General features: G+C 42.2%; 1 protein-coding gene across 2 annotated transcripts in view; it reads right to left on the bottom strand.

The window, feature by feature from the left end:
* Nucleotides 1–21732, bottom strand: part of cntn3a.1 (contactin 3a, tandem duplicate 1) — an 84198-nt gene that overhangs the window by 29232 nt on the left and 33234 nt on the right. For both annotated transcript variants that reach the window (XM_085258546.1, XM_085258547.1), the window contains exons 5-9: nucleotides 17757–17852; nucleotides 5690–5893; nucleotides 5264–5366; nucleotides 4518–4702; nucleotides 1973–2112 (exon numbers count right to left, since the gene is read on the bottom strand). In XM_085258546.1, coding sequence (XP_085114672.1) covers nucleotides 1973–2112; nucleotides 4518–4702; nucleotides 5264–5366; nucleotides 5690–5893; nucleotides 17757–17852 — 728 coding nt within the window. The remainder of the gene's footprint in view (nucleotides 1–1972; nucleotides 2113–4517; nucleotides 4703–5263; nucleotides 5367–5689; nucleotides 5894–17756; nucleotides 17853–21732) is intronic.

Below are 21732 nucleotides of genomic sequence, written 5' to 3'. Positions count from 1 at the left end.
AAAGCTTGAAAGATAGCTTAAGAAAGAGAAAGAAAGCGCCGAGGATGCTGAGACAGAGAGGAGGGAGAGAGAACTGATCCATTCTAATGAGGAATAACAAATGGCCCCCTTGGCCTTCCCCTCCTGCTCCCTCTCCTTCTACACTGCTGACCTTTGGGTTTGGAAATTGATTTACTGTTGCCGCGGTTGACGGTGGCATTTTGAAAATGGTAACACCCCACCTCATTAATATAGCCACATGTACAGAGAATATGTTACCTTGGCTACCTGCCAAAGGAAGTTTTACAGTTATTTACTAATCAATGCTGCAAATGCACATGTGGAATGATAAGGGCTTCCTGTGGTTAAGCATGTGTGGGCCTTCAAATTAAATAAAACTTGAAATGGCTCAGAGATAAAATGTTTAAAATAATATTGCCTATTTTTACAGATTCAGACTTAAGCTGCTCCTCATACAGACTTTGCAGATTAATACTTTGGTGTCATAATGGCAAAAACGTAATCTTCCTTGGTGCTTGTGTGTTGACATTAAGCTCTTAAATGAAAGTGCCACATATTTGGGGTACCTATCTCAGTTCCAGACAACAAAACCCCACCAGCCCCCCCTTTAAAAGCATGTCCAAACTAAATAGGAACTGTCCAGTTTTGAGTCAATTACACCCAGCCCAAATTCTGACACAATCGGTGACTGTGATTCTCTAGAGCTGGTCTTTTTAGGCAGAAAGCACACTCACTCCAGCAGCACAATAACACAAAACAAGGCAAATTGCCTAAATGTGAAATGCACTTTGGATGATAAGGCATTTCTCACCCTCCCCAGAGAGGAGAGACTTAATGATCAAATTGAGAGTTGCAGATAAGAGTGAGATTGAGCGCTAAATTGTCGACAAAGTCCCCAGTTGATGACAGGCAGAAAATGGCATCACTTTGGCTCCTTTGCAAAACACATACAAACACCCACCCCCGGCACATACACACACACGTTTGATGCCAAATTTAGTCCCAAGCAAATAGAGGCATTTCAAATTGATATGTTCTTGCCAAGTACAAGCCTATGAGTTGGAAGCATTATTTGCTTCGAAGCAAAGTGAATCCCAGCAAAACAGCGCATTAACACGCAGTGCATCCTTTAACCAAGATGCACTGCGTGTTACTGCAGGAATCTGCTGTGATCTTATCATCTTTCATCTTACACATTAAATTACGTTCATCTCCACCCAATGAACTGGTTAAGGGCTGTTGACGGAAAAAGAAATATTGCTATGCTGCTAACAATAACAATACCATTTAACTACTAGCCTATATACTTCAGTCTTTCAGTAGTCTTAATGTGCTTGTTTTCAAAGCACACCTTCGTACTACTTGGTATTGATTAGAGGTGGAGAGGACAAATTAGTATGTTTTTATGCTGGTAATTAAATGCATCTTTTATGGAACCAAATCTAAGGAGAAAAGTAAGCACACAGTGCATGTTTATTATGTGTGTGGTTAAAACGTGTAGATGAAAAAATAAAAAAGCAGGATAGCTAAACTGTTCTGTTTTTTGCTGCTATGTTGCAAAGTCTTACAACCAACCACCTGAAACAGCAGAGGAGTTTGGCCAGCAAGTGATTTGCACAACCACAATTTTAAACTGATTTTCTGGCATGAAAGTAGAGTTATCATTTGATTATCTTGTTTCAAAGAATCTTCAGTGTTTGACAATTCAGCCAAAGTTAATTTGACAATTCAGCTGAAAAGGTGATGCTTCTTTGTTTCAGACTGATTTTGTGATCAAAGGTAAGATCCTTTTCTTTCTTTCTTTTTTTTTTTTACCCATTTTGTATTATTTTAATTTATTTTTCATTTGTTTCTTTCTATTTTTGTTGTGCTTTTTTGTGGGGGCCAGTGCTGCACAGAGGAGGGAATTGGCTTTTTTATGTGTCTTTGCAGCAATGTAAGAAATCTCAGTTTAGGAAGAAATCCATTTTACCTCCATGGGGTCCAGAGGCTCTCCATTCTTCAGCCAGCGGTACGAGGGTTTTGGTTTGCCACTGGCCTTGCATTCCCACACCAGAGTCTCATCAATGGTCTTCTGTACATCCTGAGGCTTTTCAGTAAAGTGAGGTGCAGCTAGAAAGTCAAAATACACACACACACACACACATATATATATATATATATATTTTTTTTTTTTTAATTAACACTTTATACCTAAACACATGCCTTAGCATTACCTCAAGCAGCGGAATTTGAAAAAAAAAATCTATGAATTAGCCAAGCACGGCAATTACTTCTTTAAAAAGCATTCAAGGGCACAAATCATAAATGTACTCCTAATTAACTTGAAGCTGACCTCGACATGGAAAATATATAAATAAGTAATGCTTTATAAGGTTAGCACAGAGAAAAATCAATAGTGAATAGGTGAGACCATCCACGGTAAAGTGTAGAAGTTTAAAAAGATGCGGGTCCACTGACACTAACAATGGCTCTCTGCTTCTTTGCTTTCCGCAGTGCAGTTGGTAACATAGGCAAGTGACTTTTTGACACTTGTCATATCAATTTAAAGACATAATGGTGGTTTTCCTGCCGCACAAATAGCCAGCACCTTATATAAGATTTATGGACCCCAGGAAGCACCCACGCAAATGCATGACACCCTGCCAGGGTCAATGAGAGTCAGTCAGGCTTGATTAGGTGTGCTACTTTAATAATGTAATAATAATAATATCATAAAGTATTAGCACCTATAGCACATTCAGTGCCAAGGAGGTTTTTTTGCAAAGGAGCTCCTCACCCACGTACAGCAACTTCAGCCAATCATTTTCCATTTAAAATACAGTGTTTTATAAATGGTGTCATTTCAGATCAAAATGTGATTATTTAATAAGACAATCAATATAAATTAGTTGTACCGCATTTTATGAACCTTAGCATAGGGGTGGGGTTACTGCCATATAAAAAAATTCTGCTGTTTAATAACATAAAAGACAAACAAACAACAAATCTTTATATGGAAGAAAGGATGGCTGCTTTTATGGACTATTGTGTCTGTGAATACAACTCTTTGTAAAGCAATATGAGTAGCTATGGGTGCATTTCCTGTTCAGTAGAGATCCGATAATATTTTGTTATCAAATGGTTATTTTAATGATCATTTTGATAGAGGGAAGTACATTTAGTATGGTAAATGTGCAAAGTACTGAAAATGTGTGACTATAGAAACAGGAGTGCATGACAGCCTGTTAACAACATTACAAATGAGGTTGTCTGAGATAACATAATGGAATGGAAGAAGCCATGCAAGTGACTTCTACACAAAGTCAATCTGATTGAGACTGAGCCCATTCGAATGCAGTAAACCATGATCTGATTACTTAAAACCCCTTGGAACTGCAGAAGGACAATTAAGCGGGGAATGAAAGGAGAGAGGCCGACCCTTATTGTTACTGTGCTCGTTCTGTTTTGTTGTCACTAGCTCCACATCCCCGTATTGATTCTTCTATTCTTCTGCAGAGTTGATGGATGTCCCACAAGCCCCTGTCTATGGGACTTTAAAATGAGATTACTGATTTTTATCACCTGGCAGCTGGTCAATCTGTGGGGCTTTGAGATGAGACACGACTTAAATCTTACAAAGAGAAACATGACTTCCCCACAACTGTAGCTGAGATGAGGCACAGAGGCCAGCGCTCTAGCTATAAGTTGCTGAAAAATCACTACCTTGTTTAGAACATGACCATAACACTTGATCATTTTACTTATTTTAAGCATTGTCAGCCATGCTACTGCTTGGAGTAATGCATATTCAGTCCTCAGCCTACCAACAGGTACTGTGAGCATTTCATCTAACCCACAGCTCATGCAAAAAAAAAAAAAAAACCCTATTATCATATCAAAGACATCCTCCTTCACAGGAAAGAAAAATCTGGATTTGATGATTTCACTCAAGCACATCCCTATTGGGACTCGTGGGCAGATATCATCAATGCATAAACTGCAAAATAATGGAGAGAAAAACCATAAAAATACTTAATCAAGGACTGCTAAAAGCTTTTTCAGAATATGGTCCATAAGTCCAGTGTGGTGAAGGAAAAATCACGCCTCTCTGAAAGGTGGTATAAATCTGTGTGCGCCGTCTTACCTGCTGGCTCAATAAGGAGCTTGTCTGAACTGTACTACTGGTAATAGGTTAATTTACTACCACATCCCACTATATGATGCAGTTGTATACAGGCTCTAATAAAAACCACAGATTGCATGACAACATATAAAACTTTCTGTTACACTCCACGCCAATGGCGCACTCCTGTTCGAAAGATTTTCAATCATACTTCAGAGCAGTGAACCTCTGAAGAGGTTTAAATAAGGTTATGAATCAGTGGGTAAAGGATTTGGTAAAAGTCTCTGAAACTACATGACATATGAGGAAGAAGACTGACAGGTTGAAGGCATGAGATATTTTTTTAATCTCTGAGAGGTGTGAAGTAAGGTAAGTTTGAGATCAAACACAGGCAAACCGCGCTCCTGCTCACCGTAATAAGACAGCTTTCCTTTCACCGAGTTTTTTCCTCTGCTGTTCTCTGCCACACATTCGTACATCCCGGCATCCTCCTGCTGGAAGTAAGGGATTTCTAAAACTCCACTGGCTTTATTTATGTCCACCTTCCTGGTAAAGGAGGCTCCATCCACTTTTTTCCAGCTGATTGTTGGCACAGGGCTAAAACCACAAAAATACACACACACGCAAAAACAACATATATCAACACTGGTGTTTAACATAATAAACTGGTGACAGTCCATGCTAATATATTCATTGGTTGTTGATTGTTTATTTGACTTATATGGATATGGAGCCACCTTTTTGTGACAGAAAAATGAAGAAGGCTTGTACAAATATTACGTGTAGAATTTAAAAATCTTTCTACAATTATTGAATTTGCACAATTTCAATTATACAAATTTATGCATTTCACAAATGTCTTTGAAAGCAACTTTCAAATATTAGAGCTGCAAAACTAAAAATGGCCAATGAGTATTTTGGTATATTATTGAGATCTACCTTCACTTAATATATGAGAAAGAATAATGAATATTAGCAATAAAGTGCTTTTAAGTAGAAATAACATGAAACATGAAGTTGTGAGTGTTTCTTTTCTTTACAGTCTGTGAAACAAGAAGAGTATTTTTTTTTTGCTCTTACCATGCAGCTTACAATGGCAAAGCAAACAGCTCAGTGTGTAGTTATGAAAGTGGCGTAACAATTCACAGCGGGACGTACTTTCCAAGTGCAAAACATTCCAGTTTGACAGTGGAGCTCTTAGCAACGGGGACAACTTCAGGAAACTGCACTTCAATCTTTGGCTCATATTCGCCCATCACACCTGCAGTTACAGAGAGAAAAACAGATTCATTTACCACTTTCCAAAATAACATCATGAAATGCACAGTGCAAAGAGGTTGCCGTGCCTGGAATGTATAAAAATAAATTCATCTGACTTTGACAATAGTGTTTCCATCTTTTCAACAATCAGATCAGAGAATATCAAAACACTCTGAAAACACTCTCAGACTTGGCTGTGAAAATTGCCAAGTTTTAATGAAAGTCAATTATAATTTAATTAAAAAACAAAAAAGCCTTTCTCAATTTTACATGTCTCAAAACACAGTCCCTGTGTGTATTTTTAGTAAATAGCTTCTTTCATACCATCAACGCGCAGGACCAGAGGTGTTGGTGGACCTTCAACGCTGCTTTTGGTGACCGTGTTGGTGACTACACAGGTGTAATTCCCCACATCAGAGGGTTCCACTTTCGCGATGTAGAGATTGCCCGTCTTCTGGGACACAAATCGCCGCGTGTCCTGGGTGACATACGAGGGGTGCTCATTGAAGATCCATGTGAAGCTAAGTTCTGTGAACGCAATCAAAAAGCAGCAGATGAAAAACACATGCTGTGTTTGAGCATCGCCTACACCCATATACAGATAATGTGTGCTTCATCAGCAGCCTCGTCACTTCAGAGGGTAAGTGGATGCCTTCAGGGATAAAGCAATTAGTGGATTGGACTGAGCACCAGCCTTCCTTGATTAAAAACACAATTTATAATTGAAGCGCAATTACTCTTACTCACTGTTGAATAAATGTCCTCAATATGGTAAAAGTTTCATACGTCCACTAATCTGAAGTCATGATGCTGTGAATATGAATAATTTGCTATTCAGAGAGTAAGAATTCTGTCATAGGAATCCATAATAACACATAATAAGTGAGTTTTCCCGATTTAAACCCAGCTTAAAGTAAAATTCAACTGTAAGTGGACCATCCTTAATTTTACGTATGCTGTTTAATTTTTATTTCCTGTTCTTTATTTGACTAACCTTTTCTTTCTGGGATTTATAATCCAATAAGAATTCAATTAAGCAACAGTGGATGTACACAGAAAAAAAAGCATCTCCCCTTGTGGTTGTTATGTAGCTACGGAAGGCCCTAAATCAAACTTTAAGCTGCACCTCCTGCATAAAAAAACAGTTCAACGCCCAATAAAACCAATTTATTACAGATTTGGTTATTTGGTATTGTGCCACCTCGTCTACTATTCATCATCCATGATAACAAGCTTCTGGAAAAGCCTCCCAGTACTATCAACCAAATGGAGTGCAGTCAGAGAGGCTTTGCACTAACAATCAGCAACATTATAAAAAAGGAATGATGGTGTTTTGACATATTGACACTAGGATAGATTGCTCTGGACCATATTGCATCCCTGTCCCAAAAGCAATCTTGGCTGTTGGTAAAAACTTGTCTAAGTGATGATTCTGCACTACAGTACAGGGAATAATTGAGATGTGAGTCGGACACTCATCTACTGACTCAGTATTCTTCACTTCTGCTCATTAGGGGTCAAGAGGATGTGTGGGCTTTGGCATATTACTGCTAACCTTGCAGATCACAAAGTGATACAGAGATCATAATCTTGACAACGTGTGTAACAGCTTTGATTATTTTATTCGTACTACCCTGGTCACCTGCATTCTCTTCTTTAACTCCTAGTCACAGGAAACTGGCCTGACGTCTCGCCAGATGCAACCTGTAGGGCCCTAATCTGAGAGCTGAGTGGTAAAATGCAAAGAAAAATCCTAAAATTATGACATTTTCAAAAAATCCCTGTACACAGCTAGGAAATCCAGGTAAAGATAATGGCATCTTAGCCCTTAAGAGAGTTATTAAGGTGAAAAACTGCCAGGAGAAGGGAAGAATTTCAAGAGTTTTAAGCTTAAGAGTTTTTTAAGGAGTTGGAAAACCAGCAAAGACAATCATCACAGAAACTGATGAAAGCTGAGCCAATTTCTATTAATATGTAGGTAAATAAATATAAGCAAAGACATAAAACAACTTTCAGCACTTTATAAAAAATGCACATCTGTTTTCATACTGTGTGTTGTAGGCACTTTTAAAGTAGTATCTGTCGCTTCTTTGGTCAGAGTACCTCTGAGAACATTCCTAACTAACACCTTTCTAGAAATGTTTACACTAACTTAGTCTGTTTTATATTCCCTGTAATTATGCCAGCCTCTTTCCTGTGACCCTGTAAGTGAGTTTTTGTTTGAGTTCCTGTATAATGAGCATGTGAAGGTGTTCCCTTTTTACCAAGCACAGAGCAGATTTTTATATGCATTGGAGGAGTAAAGGACAGCCTGACCTTGTGATCAACACAACTGCAGATTGAAACTCGGACCACATATTTCAATCACACCTTTCTCTCCAAGAATGTGTCAGTGATGCCCAGAACTCCAATATGAGAAATAATTTTTACAGTATGTAAAATCATGTGTGTAAGCGCCCTCTTTTTTTGGCCTTGGTGTGTGGCTTCTTCTTTGGATTTACCTTTTGAGCATACTGTATAATGTACATGGAATTTGTTACCACCATACATATTACCTCATGTTTCAAAAAATTAAATACATGAAATAGTCAGTAATTAGTGAATAACAGAAATATGGACAGGTGCATATTTTTAAAAAACTTGATTCAGACAAAAACAAGTACTGCCCCCAACTGGTTCTTCTGTAGGTTTCTTCCTCTTAAAAGGGAGTTTTTCCTTCCCACTGTCGCCAAGTGCTTATTCGGAGGGGGTTGTTTGATTGTTGAGGTTTCTCTCTAATATTACAGGGTCTTTACCTTACAATTGAGGCGACTGCTGTTGTGATTTGGTGCTATATAAATAAAAATAAAATTGAACTGAATAGAATTGAATTGAACTTGTATTTTGAATTATTTAGCAAAGCTAAGCTAACAACCTTCTGACTGTACGCTTATATTTAAGAGTGGGATTGTTCTTCTCTCATAACTCTTTGCCAGAAAGCAAAGAGGTGTATTTCCCATAACATTGAACTAATCATTTAATTATAGCCATAGCACTTCACTTTTAAGGCATCTCCTAGCCTCTATGACTTACCAAACATAAATTCTAGCTCTATCCATTCAAACCGCAAAGGGAATCATTGAAATATCCTCCTCTCTCATAAATAATACATGCCAGCTCTCATCCAGGCATTTCCATGTATATTTAATGTCTGTTTTTGAAACAATACCCTCTGTAGATGCAAAGCGTGACACAGTGAACAGCAAATAAGAGATTACTAATTGGTTAGTTAAAGATTTATGGTGAGAAAAGGAAGCAGGAAATAGAAATTGGAAAGCACCATTGGCTGTATCTTATGATTTGACTTAAGAGCCTACTATGGATGGGCAGTAATGGAATAATGCAATCATGACTGACAGTGAGTGGCAGATTTTCATTTTGTTTCCATTTAGCCTTTGTATAATGAACAGGCAGCATCAATTCCCCCTTAATGATCTGAGAAGAGGAAAGAGAAATGGAACATGACAGGCCAAGGACATACTGAATCAAGAGTGGGTTTTTGCACAAGTGTGTATTATATCAAAGAAAAGTACATGCTCAACTTTGTGTCAAAGTTTACTCTCACAAATCTTTTACCTCAACAGAAACAACCATCAACCATGGCTTCCTCTCTGTATTCATAATACAAAAGCTCACTGAAAAGGCTTAGGTCATGCACACGGGAAAAATCCCTGCAAGCAATGTGGGCTGTTACTAGCCAGCGAGCCCCCTCTGTTTTGGACGAGATGCACTGGGTTGACAAAACAAGTGATTTCAGCCTTGAGTAAATCTGAAAGGCCCATTTCCATTAGGGAAAGGAGGTCAGATGCATTAGGTCCTGGACTAACCAGAACAGCCATTCAAACTGTCTCAAAGCAAAAGATGATACAGAGTGACGTCTAATGCTAATACAGTACAGCACAGGGAAAGAATTATGTCGGAGCCCCTCTTGGACACTTGACAATATTTCGATCATTTCGAAACGTGCATCAACACTCTCTTTCAGCTTTAGAACATCCTGGCTGCACCACACTACTTCCTGCTGCGGTCTGAAGGGTTTCAAGGCGTCGTTAAAGTGAAATAATGGCTTCCTGAATCATGCATGGGGCACTGAAATCCTTTACAGGAGAGATGAGGCAGATCCGTGTCCAAGACCACATTTTTTGCTGATCGTGAATTATGTCCTGTCACCCTTTATGAGAACATGCCTTACTTTCCAACACTATGGCAGTCTATTTAAATGCCAGTCAGGATTTTCTGTATCAGATGAAAAACAATACAGCCACAGAGCCATAGAGCATCCCATTATATGTCTTTGCATATTCATTTTTCAGACCTTACCAATTTTCAAGTTTTTGTTTCTTTTATTCTAAATAATCTTTTTATATATATATATATTTGACAAGATCAAACCAAATTTCTCCAGTGAACCTAATCTAATTTGAACAGCTAGATCAGGTACAATATAGCCATGCAGTGAAAATGAGCAGCCGAACCAAGACGAGAATGTGTGGGCGTGTGTGGATATGTATGAATGTGTAAGCATTCATGCATACTGTGAGCTACCCTTTCAGCGAATATGTCATAAAACTGAAGGTGATTCATCCTATAGCACATCTTAACATCTCCGTCAATCGCTATTATCCATGATGACAGCTGAATTTGACAAAACGTTGCCAGAAAATAGAGTATAACAGGCACTGGGCAAGGCCTCTAGAACAGCTATCAGTCTATTTGTACATTACTGGTTTGGACAAATGCAAAGAAAACAGCAGAGAAACAAACTGGCCCAGCTGAAATGAATTTGACCAAGTATAGCAATTACACCACTATATAATTATGTTGTGACAGTCTGAAAGCACTTAATATGAAAATTGGATTTTTTGGAGATCCCTCTGTTTCACATTATCACAAGACATGTCCCGCATTCTATTTGATTGTGTTTATTTCATTCAGCAGCAGTTTAGAAATTTATCAGAAAACCAAAAAATTAATTTCTGTTTACTTGAAAGATGCCTGTTCTAGCAAGAGTTACGAGTTACTTCAACATTATTTTGGAGTATTATTATATTCAAAATAGAAACTTTTCAAGAAATGTTTAATGGCTTTTATCCAGCAGGTTCTTTGTTGCAGTTAGTTGTTGAGGAATTAATAAATAGGCAAAACAAATGTTAACATAAAAAATGTGCTCATCCATTTGACATGTTTATAAAACCACGATAATTACTTTAGCTGGTGCAGCCTTGGGTGTGTGCACTTCTTCACCAATTATTCTAATAAAGCCTGTTTTGTTCAGTAAAAAAAATAGCGTGTGTGCTGAATTGGTGTCTCCACTTGGTTCCTATTCAGCCAGTTGTTCCGCCTACTCCTTCCTTCATCCAACCTTCCACCCAGACTGAATAGACTGCTGCCCCAGTACTCAGGCTTGCTCCATGTCGTCACTCACTTCATTAAATGATAGCCCACACCACACTATTCAGGGTAGCTGTGATTTAGAGTGGGCAGCTTGCCTGAAAGCCTCATGTTATGTGTTGTGTTAATGCATTAGTGGTTAGTGTATCCCAGTACTTGGCTTGTTAACTGTTGTACATAAAAGCCTTACTATCTCTCACTTAGTGACTGCTAATTATTTCGTGAGCTATGTTGCTTTGTTATTTATCCATGCCATTTATAGACTGAGGCTCTCGGTGTCATGGTCCTGGGCCATGTTGGCCCAGTGTTCTTAGTTTTCTTGTATGTTTGTATTTTGTTCCTTATTTAGGCCATGTTTTCTGAGTTGCCCTGTTGTGTTGTTCCCTAAGTGTTTTCCCTTCATGGCTTTTACCCCCTGTGTGCCCCTCTGTGTATCTGTGAGCCCTCGTCTCTCCTTATGTTTTATTCCATGTTTCCCCTGCCCATTATGTCCAAGTTCTCCCCGTGCTCTCTCTCCCCCCCCCCGTGTGCCCTGTGTATTTATGAGCCCTCGTCTCCCTTTGTGGTTGTTTCATGTTTCCCCAGCCCGTTATGTCTGTGTTTTCCCCGTGCTCTCTCTCCTCCTGTCTGAACCTCTGTGCACTTCCTGTTTACTTTGTGACTCTCACGCCCGTACATGTCATGTTCAGTTCACCCCGCCCTGTCTCGTTATGATTATCAGTGTCACCTGTGTTCCCCGTGTGTTCCCACTTTCCTCGTTAACCCTCTGTGTATTTCTGTCTGCGTCTCCCTCTGTTCGGCGTGACGTCGTCCCTCATGCTGTGTGTGGATCTCCCTGTGTCTCCCTGTGAGTTCTTAGTTTATGGTTTCCCAGTTTAGCCTAGTTTGTATGTTTGTTCTACCAGCAAATAAAGCTGTGTTTTGAGTTCACCTCCCCGAGTCTGTGAGTCCTGCATTTTGGGTCCAACTCCTGCCTGCCGCACAGCGATTCATGACAGTACGACGTCACCACAACATGGACCCAGCAGACTTACCCGGGGAGAGCGATCTGATACGTGTCCAACGCCTAGTCGAGTGGATAACCCACACTTCCAATACAAGGGCAAAGATTGTGGGGATAAATGCTATCGAAGCAATCCTCAAAGGAAATTCTCATCTCCGCCAGGTCAGAGGATGCTTGGACTTATTGGCCAATTTGAATGAAGCCCGGGAGGCGGCCCGAACTCGGGAAATATCAGACTTGGCCCAGCAGCAACAGACAACAGCCACCCTGGAGCAGCCGCGTCAGTTTCACCGGCCGGATGTGGTTTTTCCCGGCCCTTTGGAGCCATCTGCGGGGAAGAAACGTCGATCACGCCGCGGGCGCGCCACCCCACAGCCGGACGTTCGGACTTTTACATCGCCGGCTGTGGTGAATAAGGACTCTTTTTCTGTGTCGAACCGTGGGACTATTCGTTCAGGGGTTGTGTTTTGTGCTACGGATGGTAATGTGAACAGTTTATTAGCTGCCCAGCCTCCTGAAGCTCTCTTAGCTGCCCAGCCTCCTGAAGCTCTCTTAGCTGCCCAGCCTCCTGAAGCTCTCTTAGCCGCCCAGCCTCCTGAAGCTCTCTTAGCTGCCCAGCCTCCTGAAGCTCTCTTAGCTGCCCAGCCTCCTGAAGCTCTCTTAGCCGCCCAGCCTCCTGAAGCTCTCTTAGCTGCCCAGCCTCCTGAAGCTCTCTTAGCTGCCCAGCCTCCTGAAGCTTTCTTAGCTGTCCAGCCTCCTGAAGCTCTCTTAGCTGCCCAGCTACAAGCTGCGTCTCCTGTGTCCCCGCTAGCACAGTCATTAACTCCACCACAAGCTCCATTTTCACCTCTACCATCGCTTCAGTCATCAGTTCGGTCTGCCACTCAGTCGCCCTTAGCTCCATCATCCACACTACCACCTGTTTCTCTTCCACCACAACCGTCACTACACCCAGCCATTCAGGCTGCTACTCAGTCAGTCATTCAACCCATAGCCCTGCCATTAAGGCACTCTGTAGCCGAGCCATTAGCCGCCCGACCCGCAGCCACTTCAGCCACTCCTCCACCCGTCACACCTCCACTACAACCATCACTGCAGTCTCTAGCGCAGTCTCCTGCAGCTCTGCTTTCCCCAGTGCAGTCTCCAGTGTCCCCAGTGCAGTCTCCAGTGTCCCCAGTGCAGTCTCCAGTGTCCCCAGTGCAGCCTCCAGTGTCCCCAGTGCAGCCTCCAGTGTCCCCAGTGCAGCCTCCTGCAGCCCTGCTTTCCCCAGTGCAGTCTCCAGTGTCCCCAGTGCAGCCTCCTGCAGCCCTGCTTTCCCCAGTGCAGTCTCCAGTGTCCCCAGTGCAGCCTCCTTTAGCACAGTCACCCACTCAACCACCAGCACCACAACCGTCACTACCTCTAGTTCATTCCCCTGTGAAGTCATTAACTCCACCACCTACTCCACTCTCACCACCACCGTTACTACAGACATCAGTTCAGTCCCCTGTGCAGTCGTTTACTTCTCCACCGTTAGCAGCTCAGGTCCCCGTGTGTCCAGCAGCTCAGGTCCCCGTGTGTCCAGCAGCTCAGATCCCCGTGTGTCCAGCAGCTCAGGTCCCCGTGTGTCCAGCAGCTCAGGTCCCCGTGTGTCCAGCAGCTCAGCTCGCACCTGAACCTTTGGCCCAGTTCCCCGTAGCAGTGCAGTTTTCTAGCCAGCTTAACGTTGAGCCCGGGGTCCCAATTCTCTCTGGCTCTACATCGGCTCCTGCTGGAAGCTCGGATGAGCTCATCCAGCACTCCGCGGCTCCCGTGTCGCCATCTACCTCGTCCGCTGGGGGTTCCAGTGAGCCCAGCCAGCACCTCCTCGTCTCCGCTGGAGGGTCCGAGGGGCCCGTTCAGCCGCCTGTCTCCGCTGGAGGGTCCGAGGGGCCCGTTCAGCCTCCTGTCTCCGCTGGAGGGTCCGAGGGGCCCGTTCAGCCTCCTGTCTCCGCTGGAGGGTCCGAGGGGCCTGTCCAGCCTCACGCCTCGTCAGCTGGAGGGTCCGAGGGGCCCGTTCAGCCTCCTGTCTCCGCTGGAGGGTCCGAGGGGCCCGTTCAGCCTCACGCCGCATCAGCTGGAGGGCCCGAGGAGCCTGTCCAGCCGCCACCTGCGACCGCCTCGTCGTCGCCTGGTCCGGCTGCATCCGCCTGTGCTTCTGCTACGCCTGGTCCAGCCTCTGCCTGTGCTTCTGTTACGCCTGGGCCAGCCTCTGCCTGTGCTTCTGCTACGCCTGGGCCAGCCTCTGCCTGTGCTTCTGCTACGCCTGGTCCGGTCTCAGCCTCTGCTTCTGCTACGCCTGGTCCGGTCTCAGCCTCTGCTTCTGGTCCAGCTTTGGCTTCTGCTTCTGCTCCGCCTGGCCCAGCTTCGGCTTCAGCCTGTGCTCCCCCTGGTCCAGCCTCAGCCTCTGCAGCTCCGCCTGGTCCAGCCTCAGCCTCTGCAGCTCCGCCTGGTCCAGCCTCAGCCTCTGCAACCTTGTCTGGTCCGGCCTCCGAGTCTTCGTCCTCGTAGGCTGCACCAGAAAGTAGTTTCTCTTGTTTGCCACAATTATCATTCAACTACATGTTGCAGTATGCCGAGGCAAACAAGTTTTTGTGTAGTGGTGCTCCGTCTTGTACTTCTGTTTAGCCCCTTTTTGCAACCTATTTCACATGGCAGCTGCCATCAGCCTCCAGCAACTGGTCACCAACCCCTTAGGGAATACACATTTCCCCTGGTGACTGAGGGTTGCCAGATCATCATCAGCGGATTCCTGGGGCTGTATGGCTGGGGCCCATGCAAAGGGAATTTGTAGGTAGGTAGGTAGGTAGGTAGACTGCATTTAGCTTAATTTAAAAAAATGGGTCATGCCATTGCTGTGCATCTACTTATCATTCCTTTTTAAAAGTAGGTAAAGACTCTGTATGAGACTGGATGTGACAGATATGGGCTTGGTACAATGTAACACACTGACAACAATCGCTTCAGGACTCCAGTCCCAAATGATGGGCGTCACGTAGGAAAGAGTAAGAAAGGCGTGTGGAGTTTATCTAAAAAAGATTGCATGTGGGAAAAATTGACATACAATATCAACATGAATTATTGAATAGAATCACAGAATAAATCTATTTACATTTGCCTGAAGGAACCCCCCACATCACCACCACCATATCTCCAATGATTTAGTAATTTTTTTTAGCCAAACATGCTGGCACTCATCTTAGCAAACATCTATGAAAAATTATGTTGTCACAAGATCCGAGATCACAGTCACAACAAAGCAGCTGGAGTGAAATAGACTGCCAAAGTGAAACATCAGAAGACTAGAGAACCTTCTGAATGTCATGCAGAGGAGTTTATAATCAGAGATGTTATATTTCGGATTCTAATTCAAATGAAATGGTACCCTGGTGATAAATGGGAGCGGAGTCACAAAGATGAGTACAGAAGTAGTACAGAGTACAGTACAGAAACCCCTGCTGATTTCACCATCTGTTAGTTAAAAGTAAAAACAATGTATTTCTTCACTCATAATAAAAATAAGGCATAACATACATATATCTATTTTTTTTACAAAAGCTGTGAAACTAAAAGAGTAACACTCTACGCATGCGAAGAAAAATTACCAAGTTCCAAAAGCTTTTAAAAGGTGCACATATTGTAAGATTTCTCACGTATCTCGCATATTGTGAGAGTGAAACTCTCAGCTGCTGTTAATGTAAATAAAGCTGGATTATGTATTATAATTATTGTATGGTTCAAGTGCAGACTTTCAGTGCAGACATAATTATATATATATATATATATATATATATATATATATATATATATATATATATATATATATATATATATATATATAGATAGATAGATAGATAGATAGATAGATAGATAGATAGATAGATAGATAGATAGATGAACTGATTTAATACTAATCTGGACTTCCTATTCTGTGCTACCTAAGGCTTTTAGATGTTACTGAGGTTTGTTTATTATTTTTAAGAATGTAAAACATTCTGTTGATTTAGTCACTCCCAAAGTTTTATTTTCCCATCTTGTGGGGTTTCTTTTAAGCCAAATAATTGCCTCCCTCACTTGTTCTGCCAGCTCTTTAGGTCTAATATTTAAAATTACAGTGAAAAGTTATAAAATACAAATTCAATACTTTGAATGTGCTCATTTGTCATGAAATACCAGTGAAAGGGACCAGACCTCACCTGGCCATGAAATTGCTTGTCAGGCAATAGTCCAATTAAATTTGAATTTGTATGAATGTGGTCTGTAACCAAAAATGACTGTAATTCCTAAATAGCTAATGCAAGTTTTTTGTAAAGCCCCATGAATTAAAGCTTGAAGTCTATACTTCTGTATGTGACTCATATCGATACCTTTTTTTAAGTAAATGAATGTAAATGTCTTTTTGATTAGGTGACTGTACATACAATCAGTACAAGGAGACCTCAGTCAGGATTAATTAAAACCTCATTTTTGTCCTCTTACCCAAAGAGAAGACTGCCCACAAAAGGTAGTCAAAGCACTCACAGTGAGACATTGGGCAGGTGATTTTACTACAGATGGTGCTGTAGCTGAAACTCGAGACAAATATGCATATCTTCCTGATTAAACAAGCGCTGCTGTCTTCTACATAATGCATAAACTACTGGATTAAGATTTCTGTGCCCAGTTTTTTCCAAAATATTTTTGGACACCGTCATGACACTGCTATTACAGCTCAACACTCCAGACAATGCTGCTGTTCAGAATGTGTATTTTGGCTTGTGGACACCTTAGAGTACTTGTCTGTAAAAGAGCTATTACATTTCAAGTCTGCCAGTTGTGTGCATATGGCTCATTATTTTAACTTGTCTTGTTACGACAAGGTGAGACATCTCATTTCAAACACTAAACATAGCACAACAAATATAGGCCTTCTCTTCAGTTTGCAAATGAATGAGACAAAATAGCTCCGTTTGTTCTGCAGGTTTAACGCCCCAGTAGCATAAATGAGGGTTATCGTCTAAAAACCAACACCTTAACAACGTCTTTCATTCCAGTCCCAAAATTAAGGACTTGCAACTTCATCTGGATGTAAAACTTGGCGTACTTGTACTACAGAGTATTAGGGCCATAAACAGTGTTCATTTGGGGAATAGAGTTGAAATTTCGAGATTAAAGTTGAAATACTACTTTGAGAAAAAAGTCAAAATGTGGAGATTACATTTCAAGCCAGACAAGTGCCACATCTTCTATACCTGCTACGAAATGCCTCATGTAGATGAGTTAGTGAAACAACTTGATCAGCTGACTTAATGTGTATTGCGAAGTAAGCCTGAAACCTCTCCTCTGTTTCACAATTTAATTTTTAACTAACCTGTGACTGGCAGCAGGACAATACTATTATATTTACAGTAAAACCCTCTGTCATGTGCACTAACATTACATCCACGCAGTGGATAATTACATTCAGCCTTACTGGCAAAAGTCAATCTTAAGACCGGTGTGTAGGAGTTAATAGCACTGGATGCTAGCTCGCATTGATAATGTCATAGATGAAAGCAGATGATGTGAAGCCAGCAAGGTATCTTCAGAGAGAGGCTCAATTACTCAGCCTGGCGGGACCCCAGCCGCAGTCAGCCTCTCCAGTCTGTATGCCAAAGATTTTCCTCGCCCCCATTGAAAATCAGGCTGACAGACCAGAGTGTCCCAAAGTAAAAATAACTCACTTCGCTGACTTTAAAAACACAGACAAACAGACAGGGGATCTGAGCTGGAGAACGCAAACACTACTTCCACTTTGTTCAAGTAAAGGAGAAGATAAGGAATCAGAGAGATGATACCACAGTATTTCTACGTTTCTAGTAAAAAAAAAGAAAAAAAACAGATTTATGTAAGGAGGATATTAAAGGATATTTAAAGAAAATGAAATGAAATGGAAAAAACATTGAGAGCAGTCCATCTTACCTCCAGAGTGGGGGGGAGGGCCACAGAGCAAGACCACTCCTTGACCTTCACGAACCCTCACTGGACTTCTTCTCTGAGTCTTGAAATTCTCCAAGTCTGTTTACCACAACACAAAAGCAATAAAGCAAAAGTAATCATTTCATTTTTCATGAAAGCCATAAGCACACAAACACAACAAGTCTGGGTGTTTATAGAGCTAAAATAAAGAAATGCACTGCAACTCATATATGTGGTTGCTCAATAATTTCATATCTAGTTAGCGCACGGCAAGTGACCAGAGTTTAACGGTGTTATATGATATGCATGCCTGCTGTGAAATACTGGTGGTAGTTTTGCATAAATGCAGACATGGTTCTATAAAGTCCTAAACACTTCTGACTGGAGCAGAAAGCAATTCTTCAAGTATAAGTCACACATGAGTGAATTTAATTGGAACGGCGTATTGTTATCACTTTCTGTGTTTCATCCACTGCACACAGACCAGCAACAATTAAATAACTAAGACTGAAACATCATTTGTATGGAGGCCGATTACTTGTTGACAACCTGCTGAGAGAAAGCAAATAGAGACAGCAATCCTTGAACACTTTGCCTTTTCTTGCCTGCTGCGGCTCTTGGAGATATCGCAGGCGTAGCAGCCAAATACGCAGCTGCCATATAATGACATAATCAAGACTGAATTCAAAAACAGGGCGAAAGAATGCAAAACTGACACCTCCTGTGTGCGAGCACAGTAGGATGAGCGTTCGCAAAATAAAAGCAGAGCGTGATCTTTTCAGACCTTGTGACTAATGGAAAAATTGCATCCAGCAGAATGTTATCACAACTGAGAGCTTTTGTTTCGGTTCACAAATGATTTTATGAAAATCTCCTGTATGGCTTTCACAAATTAATTAGCAGATCATAACTTTTTTTTTTCATTTGGAACAGACAGGTTTAATGGATGCTTCGTGACCATCTTAAACTCAGGATGAGCTATGGTTGACAATTACATGCAGCAACATTTAGGTTCTTTCTGGTCATCCAAGACATAAATACTACCACAAGCTGCTGAGGCAATCTAGAAAATATTATATTATATTATATTATATTATATTATATTATATTATATTATATTATATGATATTAGGCAGTACACACTGTCATATTATATAAAAATAATAATTCATGCTAGTAATCACTGTAAAAATCCATAACAAAATAATAACTATAAGATATAATTTCACTGAATCTCTTCTTCTTCACATCTATTATCTATTTCACACTGAACAGAAACGAAACTTTTAAGACCATTGCAATTTAAAACACTGGTAAGCCTGGAAAAATGACCGTTTCTGGCTGATCCGAAAATACAAGTTTCATCTAATTTTATCGGCTTCACTGAATATATTGAGATTTAGTAGAATCTGAACAACACAACTTCACAGGCATGCTTTTTTCTCAGACTATACAATGAGATAATGGCTAGTGTCAGAATGAAAACATGCCTGTTGCATTAGCAAAGGCATTTGTTTAGGAGACTCAAGGTTAGTTAATCTTGTTTCAGGATGTAGGAATGCACACAAGAGTTATTAGGGGGTTTTTTTAGTGCAGGAACTGGACAAATGAAAATTTTAGTGATGTAGTGATTTTTTTAAATGGACGTGATTACAATCCATCATGAACAGGACATGAAAGTCATGTGGAGTTCAACACCTACATGAGTGCAGACATGAAGCCTTTTTTCACAGCAGACATTTTCAAAGTGTTCTGTCAGACCATCTCTCCCTTCTGCTACACCCAATATACACACAAAAGATCAAGAGCACTGGGATTACAACCAAAACCGTGAGAACATGGCCGCAGGATGCTATTCCGATGCTTCAGGACTGTTTCCACTGCACAGACTGGGATGTATTCAAGGTGCAGGACACTGACAATCGTGTCGCATTGGACAGTTACACCTCCACTGTCTTGGACTACATCTGTTTCTGTGTGGACAATGTAACAACTTGGAAACGATTCCGTGTGTTCCCTAATAATCCACCCTGGATGACACACGGAGTTTAACAACTTATTCGAACAAGGAACAACGCTTTCAAATCCGGGGACCAGGAGGCATAGAGTGCTGCCAGGGCCAACCTGAGAAGAGGCATCAAGACTGCCAAGCAGCAGCACAGGAGGCGTATCGAGGCCAGGTTTGAGAACAACACAAACCCAAGGCAGGTCTGGGAGGGCATCAGGGCTATCACGGACTACAAAAGGAGAACACCATCACCCTCAGCCGACAGTTCTACTCTGGCTGAGGATCTAAATCTCTTTTATGCCCGTTTTGACAGGGAGAACACCGACCCTGTCCTGTCCCCTCTCCCCTCAACCGACCCTGCTCCGGTCCTGAGCACTCATGAGCTGAGGCGTGTGTTCCGGAGCATTAACACCAGGAAGGCGGCCGGGCCGGATGGAGTGCTGGGCCGGGTGCTAAAAGACTGTGCTGCGGACCTGGCGGACGTCTTCACCTCTATATATAACACCTCGTTGTCCTGTTCACTGGTACCATCCTGTTTCAAAGCAGCAACCATCGTTCCCATCCCAAAACAGTCAAATGTCACATGTCTGAACGATTTCAGACCTGTGGCACTCACCCCCATTCCCGCCAAATGCCTGGAGAGACTGGTCATTAAACACATCAGAGCTGCTTTTCCACCATCCCTGGACTCGCACCAGTTTGCATACAGGGAGAACCGGTCAACCGAGGATGCGATCGCCACAGTGCTGCACACATTACTGAAGCACTTGGAACACAGGAACACCTATGCACGGCTCCTCTTTGTAGACTACAGCTCGGCTTTTAATACCATCCGGCCATACAAACTCCGTCCCAAACTCCACCAACTGGGACTTAACTCCTCTCTGTGCAACTGGATTGTGGACTTCCTCACTAACCGTAGACAGAGTGTCAGAGTGGGTAAGAACACCTCTTCCACCCTTGTGGTCAACACCGGTGCCCCTCAGGGGTGTGTTCTGAGCCCTCTGCTATACACTCTCTTCACCCATGACTGTATTTCCTCCTGCGCGTCCAATCTCATTGTTAAGTTTGCAGATGACACTACAGTGCTCGGACTTATATCCAACAATGATGAGACAAACTATAGGACAGAGGTGCAACAACTAGAGTCATGGTGCCACGACAATAACTTGGTCTTAAACACCAAAAAGACCAAGGAGATCATTGTAGATTTCCGGAAGAGGGGTCATAACAACCATCTGCCTCTCTTCATTGGCAGTGAGGCGGTGGAGAGGGTGAGCAGTTTTAAATTCTTGGGGGTAACTGTGACCGAGGACCTGTCCTGGGGCAACCATATCACCTCAGTTGTACGGAAGGCCCAACAGCGCCTCTACTACCTGAGGAGACTGCGGAGCGCACACATTCCCAGATCTCTGATGTTGAACTTCTACAACTGTGCCATCAGCAGCGTTCTGACGTATGGATTTCTAGTGTGGTTCCCCAGCTGCACCAAGGCCGATCAGCAAGCACTCCAGCGGGTGGTGAAAGAAGCTGGCAGAATTATTGGAACAAGTCTGCCAGAGATCAGTAATATCTTCCCCACTCGCTGTCTGAGGAGGGTGCACAGTATCCTGCGGGACCAACATCACCCTGCGCGCCACCTTTTCCATCTGCTGCCCTCAGGGAGAAGGTACAGGTCTATACAGGCCAGAACATCCAGACTGGCCAACAGCCTGTATCCACAGGCTGTGAGGCTCCTGAACTCTCTGCCCCCCTCTCACGGACAATAACCATATCCAACTTCTTAATAGCAATGAACTGGTCTGCATTGGTGCATCATATCTTTATTCTCTTCCCCCTCCTGCCCCCCCCCCCCTTTCTTAAATAGATAACTATCATATCTGATATCATATCTCACAGTACAATAATATTGAATGGGTTGCATTGTTGTATTTTGTCATGTTTCTCAGGTCTTTGTCTGAATTTCTACGA

The sequence above is a fragment of the Mchenga conophoros genome, linkage group LG20, assembly GCF_057382185.1.
Source record: "Mchenga conophoros isolate Kocher_MC1m ecotype Shallow Benthic linkage group LG20, M_conophoros_male_GT1.1, whole genome shotgun sequence".
NCBI classification, from domain to species: domain Eukaryota; kingdom Metazoa; phylum Chordata; class Actinopteri; order Cichliformes; family Cichlidae; genus Mchenga; species Mchenga conophoros.
This window is presented reverse-complemented; position numbering and strand designations above follow the sequence as displayed.